Source organism: Podarcis melisellensis, assembly GCF_964234715.1.
Source record: "Podarcis melisellensis genome assembly, chromosome: 15".
NCBI lineage: Eukaryota > Metazoa > Chordata > Lepidosauria > Squamata > Lacertidae > Podarcis > Podarcis melisellensis.
The window spans coordinates 7,367,796-7,384,342 of record NC_138532.1 but is presented as its reverse complement, the minus strand read 5'-3'; the positions used below and the strand labels follow the sequence as shown (position 1 = coordinate 7,384,342).

At 47.1% G+C, this 16,547-nt stretch overlaps 2 protein-coding genes and 2 long non-coding RNA genes across 4 annotated transcripts in view; all 4 read right to left on the bottom strand.

Moving 5' to 3' along the window:
* Positions 1 to 11,359, bottom strand: part of LOC309357380 (uncharacterized protein) — a gene marked incomplete at its 5' end in the record, with an annotated part of 33,742 nt that extends 22,383 nt beyond the window's left edge. Inside the window, 8 exons of the mRNA XM_081889513.1 lie at positions 973 to 1,161; positions 1,705 to 1,922; positions 5,343 to 5,580; positions 7,516 to 7,926; positions 8,980 to 9,126; positions 10,081 to 10,188; positions 10,900 to 11,070; positions 11,308 to 11,359. Of these exons, the coding sequence (XP_081745639.1) occupies positions 973 to 1,161; positions 1,705 to 1,922; positions 5,343 to 5,580; positions 7,516 to 7,926; positions 8,980 to 9,126; positions 10,081 to 10,188; positions 10,900 to 11,070; positions 11,308 to 11,359 (1,534 nt within the window). The remainder of the gene's footprint in view (positions 1 to 972; positions 1,162 to 1,704; positions 1,923 to 5,342; positions 5,581 to 7,515; positions 7,927 to 8,979; positions 9,127 to 10,080; positions 10,189 to 10,899; positions 11,071 to 11,307) is intronic.
* Positions 1 to 16,547, bottom strand: part of LOC309358144 (chromaffin granule amine transporter-like) — a 94,607-nt gene that overhangs the window by 64,237 nt on the left and 13,823 nt on the right. The gene's annotated exons all lie outside the window — the stretch shown is intronic.
* On the bottom strand, positions 11,659 to 13,821 carry LOC309357464. The gene is made up of 3 exons (XR_014163135.1): positions 13,581 to 13,821; positions 12,762 to 12,869; positions 11,659 to 11,799 (listed from the first exon to the last, which is right to left on the bottom strand). It is a non-coding gene; the product is annotated as an uncharacterized lncRNA (long non-coding RNA).
* On the bottom strand, positions 14,340 to 16,440 carry LOC309357411. Its single transcript, XR_014163120.1, has 3 exons — positions 16,250 to 16,440; positions 15,431 to 15,538; positions 14,340 to 14,480 (listed from the first exon to the last, which is right to left on the bottom strand). It is a non-coding gene; the product is annotated as an uncharacterized lncRNA (long non-coding RNA).

The following is a 16,547-nucleotide window of genomic DNA, read 5'->3' as shown; positions in this document are numbered from 1 at the left end:
TGCGACCATGTGGCAATCTCTGGGTGCCAGGTTGGCAACTACCTCTCCATCTGGCTGGCCCTTCTTTCTTAAGCAGGTTGGTAAAGGTAAAGGTAAAGATACCCTGACAGTTAGGTCCAGTCGTGGACGGCTCTGGGGTTGTGTGCTCATCTTGCTCTATAGGCCAAGGGAGCTGGCGTTTGTCCGCAGACAGTTTTTCTGGGTCATGTGGCCAGCATGACTAAGCCACTTCTGGCAAAACCAGAGCAGCGCACAGAAACGCCATTTACCTTCCTGCTAGAGTGGTACCTATTTATCTACTTGAACTTTGATGTGCTTTCGAATTGCTAGGTGGGCAGAAGCTGGAACCGAACAACAGGAGCTCACCCTGTCGCAGGGTTTCGAACCGCCAACCTTCTGATCGGCAAGCCCTAGGCTCGGTGGTTTAGACCACAGTGCCACCCCCGTCCCAAGCAGGTAGGTAGAAGAGCTTATTTATTGCATTTATAGCCCACCTTTTCCTCCAAGGACTCCATGGTTCACTCCCTCCTCAGTCATTGCCTACAACAACCCTGTGAGGTAGGTTAAGAGGCTGCGACTGACTCCAAGGTTACTCAATGAGCTTCATGGCTGGCTGGCTGGGGATCTGAACCCTGTTCTCCCAAGGTCCTGTTATGACACTCTAACCACTACAGCACTCTTTTAATTAAGTTGGTCGACAAAGCTAAATGTCATTGAAAGGTTCTGAAATATTTCCCTAGGTGCTTGAATTTGTTTTATTCTGAATTGTTTGATGGGATGTTTTAATGTGTTGTCAACCGCTTTGAGATTTTTCCTTTAAAATATAAAGCGGTATAGAAATGATAACAACGAAAACAATATTCATGGGGGGGGGGAGTTGGTGCCTAGAGATTCCATTGCGGCGACTGTAACTTAGGTTTAAGGTGCCATTTGGCGATTAGCTTATATATCTGGCTGCCCCAGCCCACTTACCTGGGTCTTGGCTTGCAGTGCTGATTTGCACAGAGGAAGGCTTCTTTGCTACCAGTGTGCTCCAGCTCACCACGTTCCCAGGGAACTTCCACCGAGTCCTTGAGGCTGCCAGCTGCTTTATGGAAACCTCGGGCAAGGCTCGGTCCCACAGGTTGACTTCACTCAGGTCACCCACAAAGAGGCTGGTCCCTACAATGCAGCCCCAACATGCAGGGATGTGGTAAGAGCCCCTTATTGCCCAGAGATGAGGACCAGTGATGTGGGGGCATGGAGGTGAGAGATGGAGGGGCTACGGCTTTCCCCCAAGTCTTTGTTATGGGCCCACCCGTTGAGGGGGGATCTTTTGATCTACACTTCCCCAGTGGTGGCAGCGGCCTGCAGTTGGAAGATGCCATTCACCACTACCTTAACAACTTCGCCATCGGGCTGTGGGTTCAAGGTCAACCTGCTGCCGCTGCTGCCACCAGCTCCCGCAAGATGTGCCTGGTCAGCTATGCGGTGAAGTGGAGGCAGCCAGAGTTTGCCCTCTTCCTCCTCTCCCCCTCGGGGCTGGAGTTCCACATCAAGGGGTAAGCAGGCAGTCCCTCCACTTGCAATGATGGTTTTAAATGATGCTCTCTTCCCAGATTTTGGTCCTGGATGTGGTTTTGAGGTTTTATGACATTTTATATGGGGTTTCTATACTGCAGCCACAGGGCAAGCCTACAGCCTCTGAGCAAAGGAGGGACTTACCTCTGCTGCCCACCTCCAGCTGTCCAATTATCAGCTTCCCCCCAAGGGAGAGCCCCTTCCTCAGGAAGCTGCTACTCTCAGCGAAGTGGGGCTCCCAGAGAAATCCATCCACGAAGACCTTGAAGGACGGGTAGCCAGGAGCGCTGGAAACCGAGACGGCCACATGGTGCCAGGATCCATCCAGAAGGGAGCCCTGGGTGCCGCTGAACATCACCGACCTGCAAAGAGAAACCGGGAAGAAGTGATAGAACCACAGAAGTGGAATGGACAGCAAGGGTCAGCTAGACCAACCCTCTGCAGTGCAGGAATATTTTGCCCATTATGGGGCTCAAACCCACAACCCTAAGATTAAGAGTCTCATGCTCTAACAACTGAGCTATCTGGGTTCTCCTTTTAATAATAATAATAATGATAATAATGATAATAATGATAATAATGATAATAATGATAATAATGATAATAATGATAATAATGATAATAATGATAATAATGATAATAATGATAATAATAATGTTTGTTTTTTTGTATTTTCAATGCAGAATCATAACAAAAATTACAAACATTGAATCCAAAATAATACTATACAAACAAAAAACCCCAGAACATACAAAAAAACCAGAAAAGAAAAGGGGGGAAAAAACCAATGGAAACAAAACTAAACTAAACAAAATGAAAAAGCACACATCTACAGAAAAAAACCATATCATTACGTACATAAACACAAATTGACTTCCTTTCTTTGTTCTAAGACCTCAAAAAATTTACTCTTACTGTATTGTTGTGTCTAATTAGATTACTTCCACCTTTGTACTTTTTTTTACACCATTTTCTTTTTCTTTAACCCTGTAAAGCATCATTCATTACATACCAATATACTTACTCCAGAGCAATGTTTTTTCATATACTCTTTAGCACAACCCCATTCTTTTAATAATTTCTGGTCCAATTGTCCCCTTATGTAAGCTATGAGTCTTGCCAGATTTATGTATTCACAAAATGTAATTTGCCAATCTTTCACTGATGGAATTTTTCTGCCTTTCCAGTTTTTAGCTATAAGCATCCTGGCAGCTGTTGTTGCATAAAGGAATACTTTCCTTTGATTTTCGGGGATATCATTTGTAATTAAACCTAAAAGGAATGCCTCCGGTTTTTTACTGAAAGATATTTTAAACATCTTTTTGAGTTCTTCAAAAGGTATTTGATTTTAGTTTGTAAATTTTAGCCAATTTTACCGGAGTTAAGTACCATTGGTACACCATTTTCATAAAATTTTCTCTTATTGTATAACATGCCATGAATTTAATATCATATTTCCATAATTTCTCCCATAAATAAATTTCTCCCAGAAGTCCGTTCTTAAACCAAAGCATTCTTAAACCAAGGTGTGCTTTCCCATAACAGCAGGGGACTCAATTTACAAATAATAATAATTTTTATTTATACCCCGCCCTCCCCAGCCAAGGCCGGGCTCAGAGCAGTTACAAGCAATAATAAAAACAAGTTGAATGATTACAACTTAAAAACAAAATTAAAATACAGCATTAAAATACTGAAACATTAAAATATTAAAATGTAGCCTCATCGCAGGAGGAGAAGGAAAAGAAAAAAGAAAGAGATGGAGGGAATCAAATTGGCTCCAAGCCAAAGGCCAGGCGGAACAACTCTTTCTTACAGGCCCTGCGGAAAGAAATCAGATTCTGCAGGGCTCTGGTCTCATGAGGAAGAGCGTTCCACCAGACCGGAGCCAGAATTGAAAAGGCCCTGGCTCTGGTTGAAGCCAATCTAACTTCCTTAGGGCCCGGGACCACTAGGGTGTTGCTACTTATGGACCTTGAGGCTCTCCGTGGGGCATACTGGGAGAGGCGGTCCCGTAGGTACGAGGGTCCTAGGCTGTGAAGGGCTTTAAAGGTCAAAACCAGCACCTTAAATCTGACCCTGTACTCCACTGGGAGCCAGTGCCGCTGGAAAAGCACTGGGTGAATATGCTCCCATGGCAGAGACCCCGTGAGGAGCCTCGCTGCAGCATTCTGTACCCGCTGGAGTTTCTGGGACAGCTTCAAGGGCAGCCCCACGTAGAGCGAATTACAGTAGTCAAGCCTGGAGATGACCGTCGCATGGATCACCGTGGATCACTTTTACCTTTCCATGCTCAGGCTGGGATGTGTGCAGATAAATCAGCAAATGCATTTCAAAGAATACATTTCATGCCAGCCTCCTGGCTTGTTCAGATCACATCATTTATAGTCACGAGGTCAAAAATTATAATTTTGGAATTGCTGTAAATTGCTTGGTAGGTGGCTCATTCATGAAACTCTCCTTAACTGAGGCCACATCCACATCAAGCACATTTAAAGCACACGACTCCCTCCCACACCCAAAGAATACAGGGAAAACGTGTTCTCCTTCATGGAGAGCACGTGTTGTGGTGGGGGCCGCCAGGACACTCCAAAGTTGGGGGCGGGCTAACTGATCGTTGGCTACTGATGCGATTGGGGCTTCCCTTGTTGTTGGGAAGAAGTTAATGTTGCCATTTATTGATTGACAGCCAGAAATACTAAAACTCCTTGCACGAGGCTAGGGCTTCCTCTTTTCGCCCATGCATCGGATTGCCCGTCCCACCCTCCCTAGAATAGGGTTGTTCGCTTTGACCTTGCTATGCCTGTCATGGGGTCGACTGCTTTGGAGCGGGGGCCTGGTAGGAATTTTGTCCATCTGGCTGATTGGCTGGGGCCGTTTGGTTTTTGCCTACTGTGTAGCAAATCATCACAACTTGTAAGGTTGCGGTTAGGCATTGGTTTATGGTTTGGTTGGTTGAGGGGCATGGATTGGCTGTGCCTGCCCCTCTAATGCTGCTGCTGCAAGGGATTCCGTTAAAGGAATTGGGGGCTCACTATTGCTTGTCCACTCTGTCAAGGGGGCTCGGGCCATAGCAATGAGCTCCTGGTTGCATTTGGGGTGAGGGCAGGTTCCCTGCTCCGCGTAACCCCCAAGTGTATTCCCCCATTCTGACTTTTCGCATCGTGCGGAATGTCAGTCTGTCCCCCATGTGGGGGCAGATAGTCGCAACCAATGCCTAAGCAACCACTCACAAATTTGTATTTTAATAAAGTTGTGGCCAAAATTATTGCCAAAAATTTTAAACAAAAAATTATGTGTTATGTGTGAGTTATTGGGGTGGACCTGGGGACCTCGACACGCAACTGGGATAATAGAATCATAGAGTTGGAAGGGACCACTAGGGTCATCTACTCCAACCCCTTGCAGTGCAGAAATCTTTTTCCCAATGTGGGGCTCAAACCTACGACCTTGAGATTAAGGGTCACATGCTCTGCCAGCTGAGCTATCCCCCTCACATAATGGACATTTGGAGTACAAAGAAACTTAGTGGCTTCCTGGCAACTGGGATGGTGAGAGGGCTACACCACCAGCTCGAAACATTATGGTGCCCAAGTTAGAGCGGCAGCAAAGGACATAGAATCATAGAATTGTGGAGATATGTAATATATAGCATTATACACACACAGTATAGGAACCCCATATAAAATGTCATAAAAGCTCAAAACCACATCCAAGACCAAAATCTGGGAAGAGAGCATCATTTAAAACCATCATTGCCAGTGGAGGGAGTTCCTGCTTACCCCTTGATGTGGAACTCCAGCCCCGAGGGGGAGAGGAGGAAGAGGGCAAACTCTGGCTGCCTCCACTTTAGCGCATAGCTGACCAGGCACATGTTGTGGGAGCCAGCGGCAGCAGCAGCAGGTTGACTTCGAACCCACAGCCCGATGGTGAAGGTGTTGAGGTAGCGGCGTATGGCATCTTCCAGCTGCAGGCTGCTGCCACTGCTGGGGAAGTGTAGGTCAAAAGAAAGGCGATACTCTGGAAGGGAAGGCAAAGAGGTCAGCCTCTGAACTTACCCAACAATGTGAGCACCCTCCTTTGCAGATTCTCTGAGAAAGCACAAAAAGCCTTTGTAGCCTTTGCCTGCCCTCCTTCAGCGATTCCTGGAAACAATCAGTGGTGGACTTGGAGGGAATTGAGAGGGTGGACTGCAGGTCAGTCACACTTTGAGACTGGCACATGTCCAACTGCGTCAAGATCTGCTCTGGTCAGACCTCACCTGGAGTACTGTGTCCAGTTCTGGGCACCACAGTTCAAGAAGGACACTGACAAACTGGAATGTGTCCAGAGGAGGGCAACCAAAATGGTCAAAGGCCTGGAAACGATGCCTTATGAGGAGCGGCTAAGGGAGTTGGGCATGTTTAGCCTGGAGAAGAGAAGGTTAAGGGGTGATATGATAGCCATGTTCAAATATATAAAAGGATGTCACATAGGGGAGGGAGAAAGGTTGTTTTCTGCTGCTCCAGAGAAGCGGACACGGAGCAATGGATCCAAACTACAAGAAAGAAGATTCCACCTAAACATTAGGAAGAACTTCCTGACAGTAAGAGCTGATTGACAGTGGAATTTGCTGCCAAGGAGTGTGGTGGAGTCTCCTTCTTTGGAGGTCTTTAAGCAGAGGCTTGACAACCATATGTCAGGAGTGCTCTGGTGGTGTTTCCTGCTTGGCAGGGGGTTGGACTCGATGGCCCTTGTGGTCTCTTCCAACTCTATGATTCTATGATTCTATCTCTGGGCACCAGGTTGCTGATCTCCACCTGACTCTCCAGCTTTCTTATGCAAGCAAGTTAGGAGAAAGGCTTATTTATTTCATTTATCTCCCACCTTTTTCTCCAAGGAGTCCATAGTTCACCCCCCCTTCCTCAGTCAATCCCTACAACGAGCCTGCAAGGTAGGCTAAGAGGCTGCAGCTGACTCCAAGGTCACCCAGTGAGCTTCATGACTGAGTGGGGAGTTGAACCCTGATCTCCCAGGTCCAAAACCTGACACTCTAACCACTACACCATGTTTGGTTGTACTGCCCCACCCCTTGTTGGAGGTGATGATGTCTGTGCATGGAAAATGGTTTCTGTGCATGCAAAAAAAGAGAAAGAAAAAGCTGGCAGTCTTGCAACATGCAAGGGAAGCCCCTGGAGATCTGCAGGCAGTGCAACCTTTCCAACTATCATGCTCAGCTAGCAGATAACTATCATGCTCAGCAGAGGTTATATTTTCTGAGAATCCTCTGGAAAAACAATCTCTCAAAGGACCTGTTGATGGCATTCTACCATTGCACTGTGGAGAGCGTACTAACTTATGGTCTGTGCGTGTGGTTTGGGAGCTGCACGGCCAGGGAAAAAACAATGCTATCCAGGGTTGTAAAGACTGCAGAGAGAATTATTGGGTGCACTCTTTCCACCTTAGATCAAATCTATGCTGCCAGGTGCCATAAGAAAGCGGCAGAGATAGCACATGATAGTACGCACCCCGGAAATTATCTCTTTCAGCTTCTGCCTTCTGGAAGAAGGTATAGGGTTATAAAGGCCAGGACTAGCTGCCTGAAAAACAGTTTCTACGCTAATGCAATTCTGGTTCTAAACGCAGCATAAGGGGTCTCTGTAGTATAGTGTATTTTAAAATGGGGTTTTAGAGATTTTAGGGGGTTTTGAATGTTTTATGTAGTTTTATGTAGTTTTTCAATTTCATTGTTCCGCAAGGGACAATGACAATAAAGATATCGTATATATTGTATATATCGTATATATGCCAAGGAGACGTATATCTCTGTTGACATGAATTCCAAGGAAACCAGGTAGAATGGGCTTGCTGCAGGGACCCCCCATGTCTCTTTACAGAAACATCAATGCTTGCCCACAAAAGCAAGGAGGACTCTTCTTTTGTCCCCCCCCCCAAAAAAAATTCACCCCAATCTGCCTAGAGACGCGTTGGCCACAGTTGCTCCCATTATCCTCAAGGAGCCGAGGTTTGCGAAGGGAATGTCTTGGGCGCTGGAGAGACGGAAATGCTCCTGGTGGTCCAAGAAGCTTGCGAGGCCGTCAGGGTAAGTGAAGAGGCTCCATGTGCTGAACAGCCCAGGCAAAAAGGGCACCCCAGAAAAGTTCTTGCGCTCCAGGGAGCCGCCGAGATCTGTGGTGACACTGCCACGCACGTGGGTGGCATTGGACTCCAGGCTTAGTCGGAAATGAGTGGCATCGGTGTGGAGGCCAGCCAAGGACAGGGTGCAGGAAGAATGACCAGGGAAAGAGAAGGTGACATCAGCTGTGGCATGCGGACCTATCCCTCCAGGGAGGGGAAAGTACACAGGCTCTGGCGGACCACAAAAATCTGGCAACAGAGATGGGAGCAAATTAGGCCCAGGGAAGGGAAGGCAGAGGAGCCTGCTGTTATTGGTGGAGCTTGACTCAAGGACTCCCAACACTCATTTCATTCAGAGCCTGTGAGAGGAAACATCGGAGGACTCCATCCCACAAGAAGCCCACCCGCCTTTTGGATCAGCCCCCTAGCACTCAGCCACTGCCTCTCCCCCCACCCCCTGCCGAGGCAAAAGGGATTGGGAGGGGCAGTGACCTACAAAAATTCACATGTGGAATCTGAGGTTCCCAAACTTGTCCCCCAAATCTTGTTCTGAAATCTTTCAGAAGGATTTTATGCAGTTACGAAACGAAATGCCGGTTCTGAAATCAAAATGAGCATGCCTTTTTTGAATTGCCTCTTGTAAACCACCCTGAGATCTTGATGAAGGGTGGCATATAATTTATATAAGGGTGGCATAATTTAAATAATTATTCAAGGGGATGAAAGCTATCCCCCTACATGAGGGCTTTCTTCCAAGATTTCCCATAAAAAAAGCCTTTGGAGAGGGATTTTGTCTCAAACTGTCAGCTCAGTCCTTCACAGGTTTGTTGCCAGCCCTTTGCATAGTCTGTTCCTCTAGTCTTTCTACCTAATTTATCAGGAATTTGCTAATTAGGGGTTTGCAATTCCTTGGATCTCAGAGTGGCTGGAGCAGAGTACAATTAATAACATTGTTACCGTTACCATTATCGTTACCGTTATGTTTATCGTTATCGTTAATCGATATCATACTGTTACGGTTATGGTTATGGTTACAGTTCTGGTTACCGTTACCGATATCGTTATCGCTATCATTATTATCAGCTGCTTTCTTGTCTCCTTGAGATAATGTCCAGCATTTCAGATGAAAATCCACATTTTCACACCTGAGTGGTGCTTTTATACTGCAAATTGCTTTGTGATTTTAGCTCCCCTTTTCTCCACTCACGAGAAGAGAGGAGTTAAGAGGCAGCTCTCTCTCTCTCTGTCTGCTCCAGCCTGTCTGCGGCCCCTCTGTTGCCCTTGAGCATCTATGGCACTCACCATATCTGTGCTGGCAGACAAATCCTGTTATTTCGGTCGTAGGACGCTCATTGCACGGTCTGGTCTGCCATGTCCCATGTTGGGCCATATTGGTGGGCTGCAGACTCAGCACCACACACTGGTCCTTCACCTGTTCGGGGGCTTTTCCTAGAGAATAGAGCAGCCAGGGGTGGTAAGAGCCCATATGAGTGGCTTCTAGCTACAGCCTCCTACCTTGTCTCCAGGAAGTCCCAACACTCTTCCTAATGCTACCTTCATTGTCACTTCTTGCACTTCTTTCCCACCCCAAGTGGGAAATGGGCAAGAACTTTAGGTCCATTCCACACCCTTCCCCCAGCCTCAACACCCCATCCCAGAGCCCATTTGTGTGGAGAAGGAACCCCAGCTGAGTCAATGTGGTATTGCAGACTAGGGCCTGGGAGAGACCAGGGTTCAAATCTTAATTTGGGCATTGTTGTTGTGGGGATTAAGGGGATTAAGGGTGGAGGGAAAGAGCTCCTTGTAGAAAAATGTGGGATATGAATGCAATAAATACATAAATAAATAAATAAATAAATAAATAAATAGGGGCAATAAAATAATAAAGAGCCCCAGGTCTTATGGAGCAAGTCTTATGAGGAACAGTAGAGAGAGTTGGGTATGTTTAGCCTGAAAAAGAGGAAACTGATGGGACAGATGAGAGCCATCTTCAAATATCTTAAGGTCATCACATGGAAGATGGAACAAGCTTGCTTTCTCCTGCTCTGGAGCGTAAGACTTGAACCAATGGATTCAAGTTACAAGAAAGAGGATTCTGACTAAATGTTAGGAACAGCTTTAGGGCAGTACGAGCTGTTCAGCTGAGGATTGGACCCCCTCAGAAGGTGGTGGCCTCTCCTTCCTTGGAGGTTTTTAAGCAGAGGTTGGATGGCCATCTGTCATCATGCTTGAGCTGAGATTCCTGCATTACAGGGGGTTGAGTTGGGGTCCCTTCCAACCCTACAAATCTATGATTCTAGTTTTTATGCAGTTCTGGATGGCAACCAAGAGTTCTGACACAGAGAAGCAGCTGTGATTCAGGACCCTTCTGCTCAGGAGCGATCATGCTTGGACTCAACATACCCAGATGCCACCGGAAATAGGCTGGGGGGGCTGACGAGTCGCTCCACCTCCATGAGGTGCCAAAGCGCAGCCCGATCCACATCTGCCAGCCGTTCTCAGGAAAGGCATCTGGGGAGGAAAAGGAGAAACCGTCACAGATGTTTCTTGGTAAGGATTAGATGGCCAGCTCCCCGCACCCTCTTCCAGTGCAAAACCATCACTACTACCTCCCAGTTTGAATGGGGACAATAAATGCCACCATCTCATAGAATTGTAGGTCTGGAAGGGACCCGAGGGTCATCTAGTCTGACCCCCTGCAATGCAGGCATACACAGTTGTCCCATACAGGGATCAAACCTGCAACCTTGGCATTATCAGCACCACACTGTACCAACTGAAGAGGAGGAGGAAGAGAGTTATTCTGAGGGCGGCATTTGGGTACAGGTACTCTTTTAAGTTTTGAAAATCTCCACTGTTAGTTTCATTTTTTGCTGCTTTTGACTGTAAGCATCTTTAAAGGGGCATTTGCCCAGAAAAGCAGCCCCCAAAATATTTAAAATATAAAGAGATAAATGGCAACAGCCACCCCCCAAGGGCACTTAAAAAACTAACAAGAAGCACATATCTCAATTGGTAGAGCATGAGTTTCTTTATCTCTGGTTCGTGGGTTCAAGCCCCGTGTTGGGCAAAGAGGATTCCTGCATTAGGGGGGTTGGACTACTAGACAGATGGTCCCTGTGGTCCCTTCCAACTATGAGTCTATTATTCTAAGAGGAGCCCAGCTAGATCAGCCCAAAATGCTACTGTCTTGGCTACTGGTTTGCTGCTTCCGTCCCTCACCTGACAGGAAGCTGTTCTGCTCCTCATCTCCAACAATTGCAAGGCCCTCCCCAGATTCCTGGCAAAAAGACTGGGCCTCTCTCCATGACCTCAGTTCCCGGAAGGATGGGAAGTGGAAGGCGTAGCAGTGGGAGCGGAAAGGCACTTTCCTCACAGAGCCAGGGAGGGCATCTAAACAGGAAAGGCACAAGGGGAGAGAGAGAGGTAGAAGAAGGTGCAGCTATGAAGTTGGTGGGCAGGTCCACATTTTAGATTAATGTAAATGGTGAACTCCTCACACTGCCTTTATTTCCCCTTCACCCACCCAGCATTCTCCTCCACACTTTCTCCTCCTGAAATCCAGAGATCCCCTTTGCACTTCCCCCAGCAGGGCTTTCGACAAAATGTTACAATTAATAACATTGTTACCGTTACCATTATCGTTACCGTTATGTTTATCGTTATCGTTAATCGATATCATACTGTTACGGTTATGGTTATGGTTACAGTTCTGGTTACCGTTACCGATATCGTTATCGCTATCATTATTATCAGCTGCTTTCTTGTCTCCTTGAGATAATGTCCAGCATTTCAGATGAAAATCCACATTTTCACACCTGAGTGGTGCTTTTATACTGCAAATTGCTTTGTGATTTTAGCTCCCCTTTTCTCCACTCACGAGAAGAGAGGAGTTAAGAGGCAGCTCTCTCTCTCTCTGTCTGCTCCAGCCTGTCTGCGGCCCCTCTGTTGCCCTTGAGCATCTATGGCACTCACCATATCTGTGCTGGCAGACAAATCCTGTTATTTCGGTCGTAGGACGCTCATTGCACGGTCTGGTCTGCCATGTCCCATGTTGGGCCATATTGGTGGGCTGCAGACTCAGCACCACACACTGGTCCTTCACCTGTTCGGGGGCTTTTCCTAGAGAATAGAGCAGCCAGGGGTGGTAAGAGCCCATATGAGCGGCTTCTAGCTACAGCCTCCTACCTTGTCTCCAGGAAGTCCCAACACTCTTCCTAATGCTACCTTCATTGTCACTTCTTGCACTTCTTTCCCACCCCAAGTGGGAAATGGGCAAGAACTTTAGGTCCATTCCACACCCTTCCCCCAGCCTCAACACCCCATCCCAGAGCCCATTTGTGTGGAGAAGGAACCCCAGCTGAGTCAATGTGGTATTGCAGACTAGGACCTGGGAGAGACCAGGGTTCAAATCTTAATTTGGGCATTGTTGTTGTGGGGATTAAGGGGATTAAGGGTGGAGGGAAAGAGCTCCTTGTAGAAAAATGTGGGATATGAATGCAATAAATACATACATAAATACATAAATAAATAAATAAATAAATAAATAGGGGCAATAAAATAATAAAGAGCCCCAGGTCTTATGGAGCAAGTCTTATGAGGAACAGTAGAGAGAGTTGGGTATGTTTAGCCTGAAAAAGAGGAAACTGATGGGACAGATGAGAGCCATCTTCAAATATCTTAAGGTCATCACATGGAAGATGGAACAAGCTTGCTTTCTCCTGCTCTGGAGCGTAAGACTTGAACCAATGGATTCAAGTTACAAGAAAGAGGATTCTGACTAAATGTTAGGAACAGCTTTAGGGCAGTACGAGCTGTTCAGCTGAGGATTGGACCCCCTCAGAAGGTGGTGGCCTCTCCTTCCTTGGAGGTTTTTAAGCAGAGGTTGGATGGCCATCTGTCATCATGCTTGAGCTGAGATTCCTGCATTACAGGGGGTTGAGTTGGGGTCCCTTCCAACCCTACAAATCTATGATTCTAGTTTTTATGCAGTTCTGGATGGCAACCAAGAGTTCTGACACAGAGAAGCAGCTGTGATTCAGGACCCTTCTGCTCAGGAGCGATCATGCTTGGACTCAACATACCCAGATGCCACCGGAAATAGGCTGGGGGGGCTGACGAGTCGCTCCACCTCCATGAGGTGCCAAAGCGCAGCCCGATCCACATCTGCCAGCCGTTCTCAGGAAAGGCATCTGGGGAGGAAAAGGAGAAACCGTCACAGATGTTTCTTGGTAAGGATTAGATGGCCAGCTCCCCGCACCCTCTTCCAGTGCAAAACCATCACTACTACCTCCCAGTTTGAATGGGGACAATAAATGCCACCATCTCATAGAATTGTAGGTCTGGAAGGGACCCGAGGGTCATCTAGTCTGACCCCCTGCAATGCAGGCATACACAGTTGTCCCATACAGGGATCAAACCTGCAACCTTGGCATTATCAGCACCACACTGTACCAACTGAAGAGGAGGAGGAAGAGAGTTATTCTGAGGGCGGCATTTGGGTACAGGTACTCTTTTAAGTTTTGAAAATCTCCACTGTTAGTTTCATTTTTTGCTGCTTTTGACTGTAAGCATCTTTAAAGGGGCATTTGCCCAGAAAAGCAGCCCCCAAAATATTTAAAATATAAAGAGATAAATGGCAACAGCCATTCCCCAAGGGCACTTAAAAAACTAACAAGAAGCACATATCTCAATTGGTAGAGCATGAGTTTCTTTATCTCTGGTTCGTGGGTTCAAGCCCCGTGTTGGGCAAAGAGGATTCCTGCATTAGGGGGGTTGGACTACTAGACAGATGGTCCCTGTGGTCCCTTCCAACTATGAGTCTATTATTCTAAGAGGAGCCCAGCTAGATCAGCCCAAAATGCTACTGTCTTGGCTACTGGTTTGCTGCTTCCGTCCCTCACCTGACAGGAAGCTGTTCTGCTCCTCATCTCCAACAATTGCAAGGCCCTCCCCAGATTCCTGGCAAAAAGACTGGGCCTCTCTCCATGACCTCAGTTCCCGGAAGGATGGGAAGTGGAAGGCGTAGCAGTGGGAGCGGAAAGGCACTTTCCTCACAGAGCCAGGGAGGGCATCTAAACAGGAAAGGCACAAGGGGAGAGAGAGAGGTAGAAGAAGGTGCAGCTATGAAGTTGGTGGGCAGGTCCACATTTTAGATTAATGTAAATGGTGAACTCCTCACACTGCCTTTATTTCCCCTTCACCCACCCAGCATTCTCCTCCACACTTTCTCCTCCTGAAATCCAGAGATCCCCTTTGCACTTCCCCCAGCAGGGCTTTCGACAAAATGTTACAATTAATAACATTGTTACCGTTACCATTATCGTTACCGTTATGTTTATCGTTATCGTTAATCGATATCATACTGTTACGGTTATGGTTATGGTTACAGTTCTGGTTACCGTTACCGATATCGTTATCGCTATCATTATTATCAGCTGCTTTCTTGTCTCCTTGAGATAATGTCCAGCATTTCAGATGAAAATCCACATTTTCACACCTGAGTGGTGCTTTTATACTGCAAATTGCTTTGTGATTTTAGCTCCCCTTTTCTCCACTCACGAGAAGAGAGGAGTTAAGAGGCAGCTCTCTCTCTCTCTGTCTGCTCCAGCCTGTCTGCGGCCCCTCTGTTGCCCTTGAGCATCTATGGCACTCACCATATCTGTGCTGGCAGACAAATCCTGTTATTTCGGTCGTAGGACGCTCATTGCACGGTCTGGTCTGCCATGTCCCATGTTGGGCCATATTGGTGGGCTGCAGACTCAGCACCACACACTGGTCCTTCACCTGTTCGGGGGCTTTTCCTAGAGAATAGAGCAGCCAGGGGTGGTAAGAGCCCATATGAGCGGCTTCTAGCTACAGCCTCCTACCTTGTCTCCAGGAAGTCCCAACACTCTTCCTAATGCTACCTTCATTGTCACTTCTTGCACTTCTTTCCCACCCCAAGTGGGAAATGGGCAAGAACTTTAGGTCCATTCCACACCCTTCCCCCAGCCTCAACACCCCATCCCAGAGCCCATTTGTGTGGAGAAGGAACCCCAGCTGAGTCAATGTGGTATTGCAGACTAGGACCTGGGAGAGACCAGGGTTCAAATCTTAATTTGGGCATTGTTGTTGTGGGGATTAAGGGGATTAAGGGTGGAGGGAAAGAGCTCCTTGTAGAAAAATGTGGGATATGAATGCAATAAATACATAAATAAATAAATAAATAAATAAATAGGGGCAATAAAATAATAAAGAGCCCCAGGTCTTATGGAGCAAGTCTTATGAGGAACAGTAGAGAGAGTTGGGTATGTTTAGCCTGAAAAAGAGGAAACTGATGGGACAGATGAGAGCCATCTTCAAATATCTTAAGGTCATCACATGGAAGATGGAACAAGCTTGCTTTCTCCTGCTCTGGAGCGTAAGACTTGAACCAATGGATTCAAGTTACAAGAAAGAGGATTCTGACTAAATGTTAGGAACAGCTTTAGGGCAGTACGAGCTGTTCAGCTGAGGATTGGACCCCCTCAGAAGGTGGTGGCCTCTCCTTCCTTGGAGGTTTTTAAGCAGAGGTTGGATGGCCATCTGTCTTCATGCTTGAGCTGAGATTCCTGCATTACAGGGGGTTGAGTTGGGGTCCCTTCCAACCCTACAAATCTATGATTCTAGTTTTTATGCAGTTCTGGATGGCAACCAAGAGTTCTGACACAGAGAAGCAGCTGTGATTCAGGACCCTTCTGCTCAGGAGCGATCATGCTTGGACTCAACATACCCAGATGCCACCGGAAATAGGCTGGGGGGGCTGACGAGTCGCTCCACCTCCATGAGGTGCCAAAGCGCAGCCCGATCCACATCTGCCAGCCATTCTCAGGAAAGGCATCTGGGGAGGAAAAGGAGAAACCGTCACAGATGTTTCTTGGTAAGGATTAGATGGCCAGCTCCCCGCACCCTCTTCCAGTGCAAAACCATCACTACTACCTCCCAGTTTGAATGGGGACAATAAATGCCACCATCTCATAGAATTGTAGGTCTGGAAGGGACCCGAGGGTCATCTAGTCTGACCCCCTGCAATGCAGGCATACACAGTTGTCCCATACAGGGATCAAACCTGCAACCTTGGCATTATCAGCACCACACTGTACCAACTGAAGAGGAGGGGGAAGAGAGTTATTCTGAGGGCGGCATTTGGGTACAGGTACTCTTTTAAGTTTTGAAAATCTCCACTGTTAGTTTCATTTTTTGCTGCTTTTGACTGTAAGCATCTTTAAAGGGGCATTTGCCCAGAAAAGCAGCCCCCAAAATATTTAAAATATAAAGAGATAAATGGCAACAGCCACCCCCCAAGGGCACTTAAAAAACTAATAAGAAGCACATATCTCAATTGGTAGAGCATGAGTTTCTTTATCTCTGGTTCGTGGGTTCATGCCCCGTGTTGGGCAAAGAGGATTCCTGCATTAGGGGGGTTGGACTACTAGACAGATGGTCCCTGTGGTCCCTTCCAACTATGAGTCTATTATTCTAAGAGGAGCCCAGCTAGATCAGCCCAAAATGCTACTGTCTTGGCTACTGGTTTGCTGCTTCCGTCCCTCACCTGACAGGAAGCTGTTCTGCTCCTCATCTCCAACAATTGCAAGGCCCTCCCCAGATTCCTGGCAAAAAGACTGGGCCTCTCTCCATGACCTCAGTTCCCGGAAGGATGGGAAGTGGAAGGCGTAGCAGTGGGAGCGGAAAGGCACTTTCCTCACAGAGCCAGGGAGGGCATCTAAACAGGAAAGGCACAAGGGGAGAGAGAGAGGTAGAAGAAGGTGCAGCTATGAAGTTGGTGGGCAGGTCCACATTTTAGATTAATGTAAATGGTGAACTCCTCACACTGCCTTTATTTCCCCTTC